The sequence below is a fragment of the Mustelus asterias genome, chromosome 3 (assembly GCF_964213995.1).
Source record: "Mustelus asterias chromosome 3, sMusAst1.hap1.1, whole genome shotgun sequence".
NCBI lineage: Eukaryota > Metazoa > Chordata > Chondrichthyes > Carcharhiniformes > Triakidae > Mustelus > Mustelus asterias.
The window spans coordinates 5,083,612-5,097,171 of record NC_135803.1 but is presented as its reverse complement, the minus strand read 5'-3'; the positions used below and the strand labels follow the sequence as shown (position 1 = coordinate 5,097,171).

General features: G+C 46.6%; 1 protein-coding gene across 4 annotated transcripts in view; it reads left to right on the top strand.

Moving 5' to 3' along the window:
* Positions 1-13,560, top strand: part of LOC144486337 (traf2 and NCK-interacting protein kinase-like) — a 214,381-nt gene that overhangs the window by 181,662 nt on the left and 19,159 nt on the right. For all 4 annotated transcript variants that reach the window (XM_078204383.1, XM_078204375.1, XM_078204366.1 and 1 more), the window contains 3 exons: positions 1,869-2,071; positions 3,852-3,987; positions 11,216-11,383. In XM_078204383.1, coding sequence (XP_078060509.1) covers positions 1,869-2,071; positions 3,852-3,987; positions 11,216-11,383 — 507 coding nt within the window. The remainder of the gene's footprint in view (positions 1-1,868; positions 2,072-3,851; positions 3,988-11,215; positions 11,384-13,560) is intronic.

Genomic DNA, 13,560 nt, shown 5'->3' with positions numbered 1-13,560 from the left:
TTTTGTATGGGCCTATTGTGCATTAAGTTGATTTTTCTCTACACCCTAGCTGTGACTGTAACACTACATTCTGCACTCTCTCGTTTCCTTCTCTATGAACGGTGTGCTTTGTCTGTGTAGCGCACAAGAATCAATACTTTTCACTGTATACTAATACATGTGACAATAAATCAAATCAAATCAAAAATCAAAGGTATTGGAGGGCAGTCAGCAAGAGTAGAACTATATCCTGCAGTGATCAACAGTGAGTCTTTAATGTCCCATCAAGGCAACTTCAAGAAAGGAAAGGATAAAATGAAAGAAATAACTAGCAGGCATTTGATGTGAATGTTTGGGCCATGGCTAATACTCAGGGAACCTTCCACTTTGCATGGTAGAGTTGGTGTTCTGAATCTAACGTCGGTGCTTAAACTGGTAAATTGTGTTCATAGGAGCATGTAACCCGAGGGTCGTGGGAAACAGAGTAACCAAACAGCATAATCCCAACGCCTTTCAAACCCCGATGTTGGTTGTCATTGCTTTCTCTGGCGTGGATTTCATTAGAGTGATGTGAGCACTCGGTTTAAAGTTCTGCCACTACTGACACTGACAAGAGTGAGCAGGGAAAATGTATTTTATCAGCAACTGGTTACGTTAAAGTTTTTAAAGTTTATTTATTAGTGTCACAAGTAGACTTATAATAACACTGCAATGAAGTTACTGTGAAAATCCCCTAGTCGCCACACTCTGGCGCCTGTTCGAGTACACTGAGGGAGAATTTAGCACGGCCAATGCACCCTAACCAGCACGTCTTTTGGACTGTGGGAGGAAATCAGAGTGCCCAGAGGAAACCCACGCAGACACGGGCAGAACGTGCAGACTCCGCATAGGCAGTTCAGTGGCACAGTGGTTAGCAGTACTGCCTCACAGCACCAGGGACCCGGGTTTGATTCCCGGCTTGGGTCACTGTCTGTGTGCAGTTTGCACGTTTCCTCCGGGTGCTCCGGTTTCCTCCCACACTCCAAAGATGTGTAGGTTAGGTGGATTGGCCATGCGAAATTGACCCTTAGTGTCAGGGGGACGAGCTAGGGTAAATGCATGGGGTTATGGGGATAAGGCCTGGGTGGGATTGTGGTCGGTGCAGACTCGATGAGCCGAGTGGCCTCCTTCTGCACTGTAGGGATTTATGGTCTATGGTCTACAGTGACCCAAGCCGAGAATCGAACCCGGGTTCCTGAAGCTGTGAGGCAGCAATGCTAACCACTGTACCATCGAAGGAGGTTGTTTGTCAGGAACTGAGCATTTTTTATCTTTTAACCCACACGAGACACAGAATGTTACACAGAGCTCAAATAGAGAAGTTGTAGCCTGCTCCATGTTTTCTGCCCGTTTTCACTTGTCTCTCCCATTGCTCCCCTGGTTGACTGGATCTCCCAAGTAGCTGTCATGATCACTGATCTTTTCCCAAAGAAAATTATTTCAGTTGCATCTTCATCTTCATCGTTCCCTCCCATACACGTGACATTCAAGATTCAAATAACATGACTCCAGTGACAGACGGTAATGTCCCCTGAGAAATATTTCCAAAATAATACCTACCAAAATAACAGTTGGGCTTGGAAATTGGATAAAGTGTTGAGGAATGCTTAAAACTTGTGGCCCTCTGAAGAGGGAAGGGGAAACGTCTCTCTACTCTTAATTCAAGCTCACTTCCTGATATCTTGCTTTGTACCTTTGCTGAAGAAAATCCAATTAGCAATAGTTCTTCCTCTTTGATTGCCACAGCTTTGCTTTGTCTTGTTTTGTTTCTTGTGATTATCGATTGTGCGCTGAGTTCCCAGCTTTTGAGGAGTCTTATTAATGTATGTTTTTGTTCCATATTTCCTTAGGACTTGACAGCTTTGGCCAAAGAGTTGCGGGAACTGCGTAATGAAGAGTCATCCCGGCCTCCGATTAAAGTCACCGACTACTCGTCGTCCAGTGAGGAGTCGGAAAGCAGCGAGGACGAGGAGGAGGAGGAAGAGGAGGAAGAAGATGCAGAAAATGAGGCGCAGGATGGGACCGTCCCAGTCAGTGATATCCCCAGGATAATGTAAGTCTTAACTACCACTTCATCCAACTAAAGAGTCCACAAAGAGTATTCAGTCATGGATAAGTTTCAGCTGGGATTGGTTGTATAAGAGTTGTGTTATCAGATTCCTAATCCAGAGACTGGGACCAATGATCTGGAGACATGTTCAAACCCCACCAAGGCAGCTGAGGAATTTAAATTCCATACTGCAGTGGAGGGGATTCCCTCTGGATTCCCGCCCATCCCAATTTGGGGAAGGCAGGGCCACAGAAGGGACACACTACTGCCATACAGCGCCAGGGACCTGGGTTCGATTCCCAGATTGGGTCACTGTCTGTGCGGAGTTAGTAAGGATGTGATCACACAGGAGAGGGAACAGAGGAGATTTATAAAGATGTTGCCAGGAATGTAGATGTTTATCAGCAATGAAAGATTCCAAAGGCTGGGGCTATTTTCATTGGAATCGAGGAAGCTGAGGGGAGTTTTAATTGAGGTGTAGAAAATTAAGAGGGACTCAGATCGAGTGGGTAAGGGAGGCCATTAGTTGGGGGCCGAGAGTTAAAGTAACCCCCAGAAGGATTAGAGATGAAGTGAGGAGAATTTCTTTCACCCAGAAGGCACAAAGTCTGGAATTTTCTGCCTGAAAAGGGGAAAGGGGCAGAAACCCTCACCACATTTAAATGAAAAACAGCTGCATAAACACCTGAGGTGCTGCAACCTACAGAACTAAGCATCAAGATCAAGAAGAAAATGGGATTAGACTATCACCCAGCACAGACACAATGGGCTGAATGGCCTTCTGTGCCACGCATCTTCTATGCTTCTAATCTCTAATTCTTAGTCTTAGTGCATATAACCCTCTCTGTCCAGTCAGGTGGATGTGAAAATTCCACGGCATATTTGGAAGAACGGTGGAGTTCTTCATGGCCAAGATTTAACTCTTAAATCCTGGGGTAAATCTCTCAATCTTGTCCGCCGCGGGAATTGTCACAGGAGATTTGACAGACCGTTGAAAGATCCGTTGACCTTGGGCAGGAATTTCTGGTCTCGGGGCTAGGGGGGACTGGGAAACCCCATCCATCGTCACAACAATCTGGCCATTTATTACATTACTGTTTTTATTTGGATCTTGCTGTGCATACATCGATTGTTCTGTTTCCCCATTACAACAATGATTCTTTCAAGATACTCCAACTGCTGTAAAGCACTTTGGAAAGTTGTGAAAGGCACTATCAAAGTTTCAGCCTTGTTTTCTTCGTTTTACTCCTTTCTCTCCCTCCAGCCTTTCTCTCTCTCTGTCTCTCTCACACTTTCTCTTGGCCTGTTTCTGAGCTGTAATTTTCTATGGTTCTATAAGTGCAGGTCAGTGGGACTAGGCATAAAATGGTTCGGCACAGACAAGAAGGGCCAAAAGGCCTGTTTCTGAGCTGTAATTTTCTATGGTTCTATGGTTCCTTTCTCTCCATTCCCACTCTCTCCTTTTCTCACTCTCTCTCCTTTCTCTTTCTCTCTCCTTTTCGCTCTCACTTTCTCTCCTTCATTTCTCTCTTTTTCTCTCCTTTCTGTTTCTCTCACTTTCTCTCCTTCCTTTCTCTCCCTTTCCACTCTCTTTTTCTACTCTCTCTCTGTTCTCTCTCTCTCTTCTCTTTGTCTCTCTCTTTCTCTCTCTCCTTTTTTCCTCTCTCTCTTTCTTTTCTCTTTCTCTCTCCTTTCTCTGTTGTTCATGGAGAATTGGTTCAGCAGCTATGGACTGAATTGCAAGTTAATTTCCTGCTCTTGAGTCTGGGTCCTTACCTTGCAGGCCGACCTCCACAGCGGGCAGCAGTGAACAGTATAATGAGGAATATGGTGTGGGACTGGTGGGCAGGCAAGAGGGAGCATTACCATCTGATCCCTACAGCAACACTTCCGGAGACGGTACCCTGATTATCCGAGAGGTATGTATCCAGTCCATAACTGCAAGGGTTGTACAAAAAGGTCATTAACACATGACTTCATATAGTATGAAAAGAACAAGCCAGCCTTTCACTTTTTCATGTCTGTAATTAAGAAGAAATTGAGCAAGTTAGGCGAGGGGTACATGGCCCAGAATGCAGGACAGCAGTGAGTTATAGAGTTAACAAGTTGGTTGAGGCTGGATGGAGTTGGATGAGATGAGATTGAATTTGAGAATGAGTCCAGTGGAGTAGGGAAGTGGGAAGTGGGTGGGGAAAAACGGTTTGAGGCAAAAACTGCTTCTGCTGATTGCAATCCCCTGAACACATCCATCACATCCATCCTGAATCCAAGTTGTTGGCAGTGGGAACACCATTCGTTCACCCAGGCAATATCCATTTTGGCGGGAGGCCCTGCCTGTCTTTACAACAGGCAAAAGTATGACACTGCGCCTGGCCAGATGTGGTGGACACAGTAAGAGTTTTAAAAACACCAGGTTAAAGTCCAACAGGTTTATTTGGTAGCAAATGCCATTAACTTTCGGAGCGCTGCTCCTTCATCAGATGGAGTGGAGATGTGATGGGCCAGATGTAGAGTTTCCAATGTGGTTCCATACAGTCACTGCTGTTATAGGGTTTATTCATCAGGGCACCGTAAAAGCCACCCTCATCTTATTTTGGGCTCCAACAGCAATGATGTAAGTTGCAACCTTTCACCTCAGGAATGTAGATAATATCCATAACATGATGGACTCTGTGCAAAAAGAGGCTCTTTGGCCCATTGTGTGTGTGCTGGCTCTTGAGTTACCCAATTAGTCCTGCTACCCTTCCCTTTCATCATTGCCTGTAAAGATTTCCTCTTTAAGAATTCATCCAATTCTCTTTTGAAGGTTCCTATTGAATCTGCTTCCACTGCCTGTTCAGGCAGCACATTTCAGATCACAACAACTCGCTGTGTTTAAAAAAAAAATTCTCCTCATCTCCCCCTGCTTCTTTTGACGTTTACCTTAAAATCTGTGTCCTCCAACCCCCCACAGTCGCTGGAAACAAGTTCTCTCCATTTACCCTGTCAGGCCCTTCCTGGTTTTGAACACTTCCATCAAATCTTCAGATTGGAAATGAACAAAAGTTTCTTTTCTGACAGATGTTCAAAGGCTGAATGTTTGAGCCTCCAATCCACAGCTGGCCACTGCACCAGGTTCTCAAATTGTCCAATGATTGATCTTGCTGGTTGGTAGTAAGACAATACCCTTCTGTTGGGAGGTGATGTACAAAGAGAGGCTTTGAAATGTAGCATTGAAACGTTGCTGTGACTGAATGCATGATGCCAAAATCTCAGGCATTCCTCATCTTAATTGGTTACCTTTTCGAAGGACAGGCCTTAATACCTGGCTCTAAAGCTGTCAGATTTCTTGTCCTCTGGGGTGTGAGGTGAATTCTATCGCTTTTCCTTCTTTATATCTCCTTCCCCTTTCACCTCTCCCCTACATTTGGCCAACTCATTCTGCCAAGTGTCTTGCCTTGACCATATCAGTATGTTCAGCAGAGCTGAGTCATGAGGTACCAATGTAGGAACATTTTTAACCATCTGTTCTTGGATATGGACATCGTGAGGCTGGAATGTATTGCCCATCTCTAATTGCCCTTGGGAAGGTGGTGGCGAGTGGTCTTTTTGAACCGCTGCAGTCCATATGGTGTAGGTATACCCGCAGTGCCGTTAGGGAGGGAGTTCCAGGATGTTGACCCAGCGACAGTGAAGGAACGGCGATATATTTCCAAGTCAGGATGGTGAGTGACTTGGAGGGGAACTTGCAGGTTGTGGTGTGGTTTTGATGGTTGGAGTGGTGGGTGTGAGAGGGGAGGGTGTTGTGGGTGGCAGTGTTCCAGAAAGGCTTTGAGGCCTACCCTACCTACCTGGGGCTGCAGTCTATCCTGATGGTGACCCGGTTGCTAAAGGGATTGTTTAAATTTGAGAATTTAAAAAGTTGGAGAGAAGACATCTCTAACTTTGGAACAAAAACAGAAAAATGCTGGAAAGTCTCAGCGGGTCTGACAGCATCTGTGGAGAGAGAGTGGAGCCAATGTTTCAAGTCTAGATGACCCTTCATCAGAGCTAACTTTGGACACCCTCTCTCTTTCTTACCTGGGAAGGCAGCCTGCAACTGCTCATTGGAAGGTCTCCTATTGACCTACCCATTATCCTTCATTGCAAGCCCACACTCTAATTCGCCTATCTGTGGAAAATTGATGCCATGTGACATTCCCCACACAGAGCAGGTTTGTGAATTCTGTGTGACACCAATCCCAGACAAAAAGGGTGGAACCCGACCCTCGGACTCTCTTCCCCAAACCCTTGATAGTCTTGTGCCTGGCCTTGGCTGCCATTTTAGCAAAGAACAAAATGTACGGGCAAGAGAAAAGCATCAGGTCTGCTGCCCACATATGGCAGAACTATGGGACTAAACATTTCCAAACCCAACCCAACATGTAACCCCCTGGGATGGACAGAGAACCCCAGGGCCAGGGAGGGAAACATGCTCTGGATATTCCCTCCCTGATAACCTCAGCTGATCAAAGCCAGGTGAGGAGAATGCTCTCTATAAAAATACTTACCTTTCATATGGATCTGCTCTCTGTCCCGGTTAGGAAACAATCCAGCGCCCTCCTGAAGGCGCTGACGTGTTACCAGAACACATTCCTAGAGACTCACTAGAATGATAGAATCCGACAGTCCAGAAGGAGGCCATTCACCCCATCGAGTCTGTACATATCACAATCCCACCCAGGCCCTATCCCCGTAACCCCATGCATTTACCCCTGACACTAAGGGACAATTTAACATGGCAAATCCACCTAACACACATTCCATGGGAGGAAACCAGAGCACCCGGAGGAAACCCACGCAGACATGTGGAGAATGTGCAAACTCCACACAGACAGTGACCCAAGGCCGGAATTGATCCCAGATCCTTGGCGCTGTGATGCAGCAGTGCTAACCACGGGGCCACCGTGCCGCCCCTATTTCCTGGGAAAAGAAAATCTGCCCAATATATTGTCCATTCTCACTTTAACTGATGCCCCCAGCTCTTTCCCAAATGTTAAACTGCAATCATCTATCGTTATTTATGCAAATTATTTGCTGATAAACATCTACAGGTTCACCTGAGTCAAATCTGTAAATGGACCAAAGTTCTTGGCTACACTGTGGGTTTTGGAGTGCCACCCACCTGATCCGATTGCAACTGTTTTTAAATCCAGTCTGCCCGCTGCATTCTGCTCCTTGGTTATCTCAGGATTACCATGCTTCAGGATTGTTGTGGAGTCTCCGGGGATTAGAAGATTAATCTCGCAGGGAAATCCAGGAGAAACAAAAATCACAGAACCATTTCTAAAACAAAAAATTCTCAACATTTCCTGGTGATGTAACTGATGGTCAAGAACCATCCAGAACCATTCAGGAAGTGTAAAGGAGGACGTGTCCCTGTCTACATCAACAGGGACAACGTTTTTATGTGTCCAGATCACCAACAACCTGTCCTGGTCCCCCCATGCCGACACTATAGTTAAGAAAGCCCACCAACACCTCTACTTTCTCAGAAGACTAAGGAAATTTGGCATGTCAGTTACGACTCTCACCAACCTTTACAGATGCACCATAGAAAGCATTCTTTCTGGTTGTATCACAGCTTGGTATGGCTCCTGCTCTGCCCAAGACCGCAAGGAACTACAAAAGGTCGTCAATATAACCCAATCAATCACGTAAACCAACCTCCCATCCATTGACTCTGTCTACACTTCCCGCTGTTCCGATAAAGCAGTCAGCATAATTAAGGACCCCACGCACCCTGGACATTCTCTCTTCCACCTTCTTCCATTGGGAAGAAGATACAAAAGTCTGAGATCATGTACCAACTGACTCAAGAACATCTTCTTCCCTGCTGCTGTCAGACTTTTGAATGGACCTACCTTGCATTAAGTTGATCTTTCTCTACACCCTAGCTATGGCTGTAATACTGCATTCTGCACTCTTTCCTCTATGAACAGTATGCTTTGTCTGTATAGCGCGCAAGAAACAATACTTTTCACTGTATACTAATACATGTGATAGAACATAGAACAGTACAGGCCCTTCGGCCCACGATGTTGTGCCGAGCTTTGCCCAAAACCAAAATCAAGCTATCCCACTCCCTATCATCCTGGTGTGCTCCATGTGCCTATCCAATAACCACTTGAAAGTTCCTAAAGTGTCCGACTCCACTATCACAGCAGGCAGTCCATTCCACACCCCAACCACTCTCTGAGTAAAGAACCTACCTCGGACATCCCTCCTATATCTCCCACCATGAACCTTATAGCTATGCCCCCTAGTAACAGCTACATCCACCCGAGGAAATAGTCTCTGAACGTCCACTCTATCTGTCCTCCTCATCATCTTATAAACCTCTATTAAGTCACCTCTCGTCCTCCTCCGCTCGAAAGAGAAAAGCCCTAGCTCCCTCAACCTTTCCTCATAAGACCTACCCTCCAAACCAGGCAGCATCCTGGTAAATCTCCTTTGCACTCTTTCCAATGCTTCCACATCCTTCTTATAGTGAGGTGACCAGAACTGCACACAATATTCCAAATGTGGTCTCACCAAGGACCTGTACAGTTGCAGCATAACCCCACGGCTCTTAAACTCAAACCCCCTGTTAATAAACGCTAACACACTATTGGCCGCCTTCACGGCTCTATCCATTTGAGTGGCAACCTTCAGAGATCTGTGGATATGAACCCCAAGATCTCTCTGTCCCTCCACATTCCTCAGAAACCTGCCGTTGACCCTGTAATCCACATTTAAATTTGTCCTCCCAAAATGAATCACCTCGCACTTATCAGGGTTAAACTCCATCTGCCATTTTTCGGCCCAGCTCTGCACCCTATTAATGTCAAATGATGATAATAAATCAAATCAACCCTTAACTCCTGGAGCTTCTGTCACATGTCAAGTTGTCCTGCCCCCACACTCCCATCATTGGTTGTCCAACATACCTATTCCCATGATGCTCTGCCTTCCTTTAGCCAAATGGATTTGAGTCGGTTGGTTCATGACCTCAGACTTTTGTATCTTTTTTCTGATGGAAGAAGGTGGAAGAGAGTGTGCGTGGGTTCCTTAGATATGCTAGCTGTTTTTCTGAGGCAGAGGGAGGTGCAGACAGAGTCAATGGGTGAGAGGCTGATTTACGTGATGGACTGGGCTTCGTTCACGACCCTTTGTAATTTCTTGCGGTCTTGGGCAGAGCAGGAGCCATACCAAGCTGTGATACAACCAGAAAGAATGCTTTCTATGGTGCATCTGTAAAAGTTGGTGAGAGTTGTAGGGGTCAGCTATGGCTCAGTGGACAGCAGTCTCACCTCTGAGACTATCGGGTCAAGTCTCACTCCAGGACTTGAGCACAAAAGATCTAAGCCGATACTCCCAGGACAGTGCTGGGGGAGTGCTGCACGGGGTCTTTCATAAGAACATAAGAAATAGGAGCAGGAGTAGGCCATCTAGCCCCTCGAGCCTGCCCCGCCATTCAATAAGATCATGGCTGATCTGACGTGGATCAGTACCACTTACCCGCCTGATCCCCATAACCCTTAATTCCCTTACCGATCAGGAATCCATCCATCCGCGCTTTAAACATATTCAGCGAGGTAGCCTCCACCACCTCAGTGGGCAGAGAATTCCAGAGATTCACCACCCTCTGGGAGAAGAAGTTCCTCCTCAACTCTGTCTTAAACCGACCCCCCTTTATTTTGAGGCTGTGTCCTCTAGTTTTAACTTCCTTACTAAGTGGAAAGAATCTCTCCGCCTCCACCCTATCCAGCCCCCGCATTATCTTATAAGTCTCCATAAGATCCCCCCTCATCCTTCTAAACTCCAACGAGTACAAACCCAATCTCCTCAGCCTCTCCTCATAATCCAAACCCCTCATCTCCGGTATCAACCTGGTGAACCTTCTCTGCACTCCCTCCAATGCCAATATATCCTTCCTCATATAAGGGGACCAATACTGCACACAGTATTCCAGCTGCGGCCTCACCAATGCCCTGTACAGGTGCATCAAGACATCCCTGCTTTTATATTCTATGCCCTTCGCAATATAGGCCAACATCCCATTTGCCTTCTTGATCACCTGTTGTACCTGCAGACTGGGCTTTTGCGTCTCATGCACAAGGACCCCCAGGTCCCTTTGCACGGTAGCATGTTTTAATTTGTTTCCATTGAGATAGTAATCCCATTTGTTATTATTTCCTCCAAAGTGTATAACCTCGCATTTCTCAACATTATACTCCATTTGCCATATCCTCGCCCACTCACTCAGCCTGTCCAAATCTCTCTGCAGATCTTCTCCGTCCTCCACACGATTCACTTTTCCACTTATCTTTGTGTCGTCTGCAAACTTCGTTACCCTACACTCCGTCCCCTCCTCCAGATCATCTATATAAATGGTAAACAGTTGCGGCCCGAGTACCGATCCCTGCGGCACGCCACTAGTTACCTTCCTCCAACCGGAAAAACACCCATTTATTCCGACTCTTTGCTTCCTGTCGGATAGCCAGTCCCCAATCCACTTTAACACACTGCCCCCAACTCCGTGTGCCCTAATCTTCTTCAGCAGCCTTTTATGGGGCACCTTATCAAATGCCTTTTGGAAATGAGTTTCAGATGAGTTGTCAAACCCAAGTCCTTTCAGGCAGGTGCAAAAGATTCCATGGCCTTTATTTCGAAGGACAGTCGGGGAGTTCTCCTCGCCATCTTGGGTTCATACTTATCTCTTAAATAAAGAAACAGATTGTTGCCTCATTGTCACATTGCTGTTTGTGGGAGTGTGCTGTGTGGAACGTGGATGCCGTGTTTCCAACATGACAACAGTGGGAGTGGCTCCACCTCAAAGCTGTAAAGTACTTTTGGATTTCCTGTGGCTGTGGAAGGCGCTATACAAATTCAAGTCTTTCTTTCTTTCATCTGGCCAGGGTTGGCAGTCCTGCTATTATCCCAGCCTGTTACATGTTATCCTTACCTCCATCTTCCCTTGTTTTGCTGGATAGGGGAGTGGGAGCAGGGTTTTGGGCTTTATTTAAGCCGGCTGATTTGGGGTGATGGAAGCTGGCAGTTTGTGCTTCTCCTGTCTGTGTCTGTCTATCCATCTGTCCTGTCGATCTATCCATCTATCTATCTATCTGTCTCTCTGTGTCTCTGCAGACTTCTGGTGACAAAAAGCGGACTGGTCATGTTGACAGTAATGGTTTTGCCAGCCACACCAATCTGCCCGATCTGGTGCAGCAAAGCCAGTCTCCTGCCACTACACCAACCGAGGCAATTGGCCGAACCGCATCTCAACTCGCTTTGGAAACGGACTCAGCAGCTGGGGTAGGTGGTGGAGGTGCTGGTGGGACGATAGAGTGGGGAGGACTGTGTCCTCTCACACAGCTCACCACTGGCAGACAAACAATTCAGCTGAAGTACTTAAAACACTCAAACAATGGGACTAAGTGGATAGCTTTCCAAAGAGCTAGCACATTTACAATGGGCTGAATGGCCTTCTTTTCTGCAGTGCTTCCTTTGAACAGAGAACAAAGAAAATTACAGCACAGGAACAGGCCCTTCGGCCCTCCAAGCCTCCATGCTGCCCGACTGAAATAAAACCCTTCCGGGGACCATATCCCTCTATTCCCATCCTATTCATGTATTTGTTCAGATGCCCCTTAAAACTCACTATCGTATCTGCTTCCACTACCTTCCCCAGCAGCGAGTTCCAGGCACCCACCACCCTCTGTGTAAAAAAAATTTGCCTCGTACATCTCCTTTAAACCTTGCCCCTTGCACCTTAAACCTGTGCCCCCTGGTACTCTTCCACCCTGGGAAAAAGCTTCTGACTATCCACTCTGTCCACGCCCCTCATAATCTTGTAGACTTCTATCAGGTCGCCCCTCAACCTTTGTCGTTCCAGTGAGAACAAACCAAGTTTCTCCAATCTCTCCTCATAACTAATACCCTCCACACCAGGCAACATCCTGGTAAATGTTTTCTGTACCCTCTCTAAAGCCTTTCTGATGGATCTGCAGTAATAATTCCATTCATTAGTTTGAAATTGAACATAGAATTGGAACCTGGTCCAAACCAACTGGAAACTGCTTGAAATTGACTCCTTGCCTAGAAAACATGGTGTTCCTTTTAAATTCCAACCTGTCCTCTGATCCCCCCCAACTTTCTCACTCGCTGACAGCCTGGTTACTAACCTACTGCAGTCCCTGTCTCCCAAAGAGCTGTTGAAACCTGGGGAGGATGAATTCTGTCTTTGAGTTAGTCAGTTGCTCTCACAGTTTTGAACATGGTGAGTCCTGTGGCAAACTGGTGGTTGGGGGAATGTCCTGAGACATTCTTTAGTCCTTGCGAGTGTTGACAAGAGTGCGGGAAAGCAGCAGATTACACCTTTCAATCTTTCTGGTACCAACAGAGAAATCCATTGTTGAATGGGGTTGGATGGGTGGCACACTGGTTCGCACTGCTGACTCACTCGCAGCTCCAGGGACCTGGGTTCGATTCCAGCGTTGAGTGACTGTTTGTGTGGAATTTGCATGTTCTCCCCGTGTCTGCATGGCTTTCCTCCAGATGCTCCGGTTTCCTCCCACACTCCAAAGATGTGCAGGTTAAGTGGATTGGCCATGCTAAGTTGCCCCTTCATGTCCAAAGATGTGGGGGTTAGCCATGGTAAATGTGTGGGGTTACAGGGAAAGGGCAGGGAAAAGGGCCTGGATAAGGCACTCTCTCAGAGAGAGTCAGTGTAGACTGGATGGGCTGAATGGCCACCTTCTGCACTGTAGGGATTCTATGATTGAGATCGAAGTGCTGATACTGACTGTCAGCAAAAGGACCTGGACTAAAATGCAAGAGTTGAAAGATTTAGTATTAATTTAACTTGTCGAGCCTCTCCCAGTGGCCGAGATGGTGAGTGGGTCACCAATCAGAAACTGAGCCGTGCAGAATGTTACACTCTTTGTCGACACTAGTAACTTCAAAAAAAAAGCAAACTTTCTGTTTCAAGTTGAAGAAAGCTAACATGAAATGGGGCAGGATTTTCCATGTGTCTCCCCCACCCCCAGAGAGTATTCCAGTGGCACAAACACTTCGTCAATGGCCAGTGGCATCATCTGCTCCCACCAAAGTCTACGGTATTTTGTGTGAGTGATGCCGGGGAATCCGCCCCGTGTGGTGGCCTTTGGTGGGAAAGGAAGGTTCTGCTGGTGGGGGAAGGGCCAGACTATCCCACCTATGAGTTCCTGTTTTCAAACTGTTACTGAAACAAGTGACTAAGAAAAACAGAAAACCCTATTGTATACTTAGCCAGACTTTGCACTCTGTGGGGAATTTACAGTTCTTTTATCAAATAGCCCACAGATGCTCCCCACTCCCAATGGGTTCTGATTTCCCATTTTTACTGGGTAGTAACTTTGGGTGACCAACTTCAGGCACTTGCCCCGGTTTTGGAAAAGTTTCTTAAATCCCTGACCAGCAATAAAGCCTGTCTCCATGAGCAAGGGTGAGGA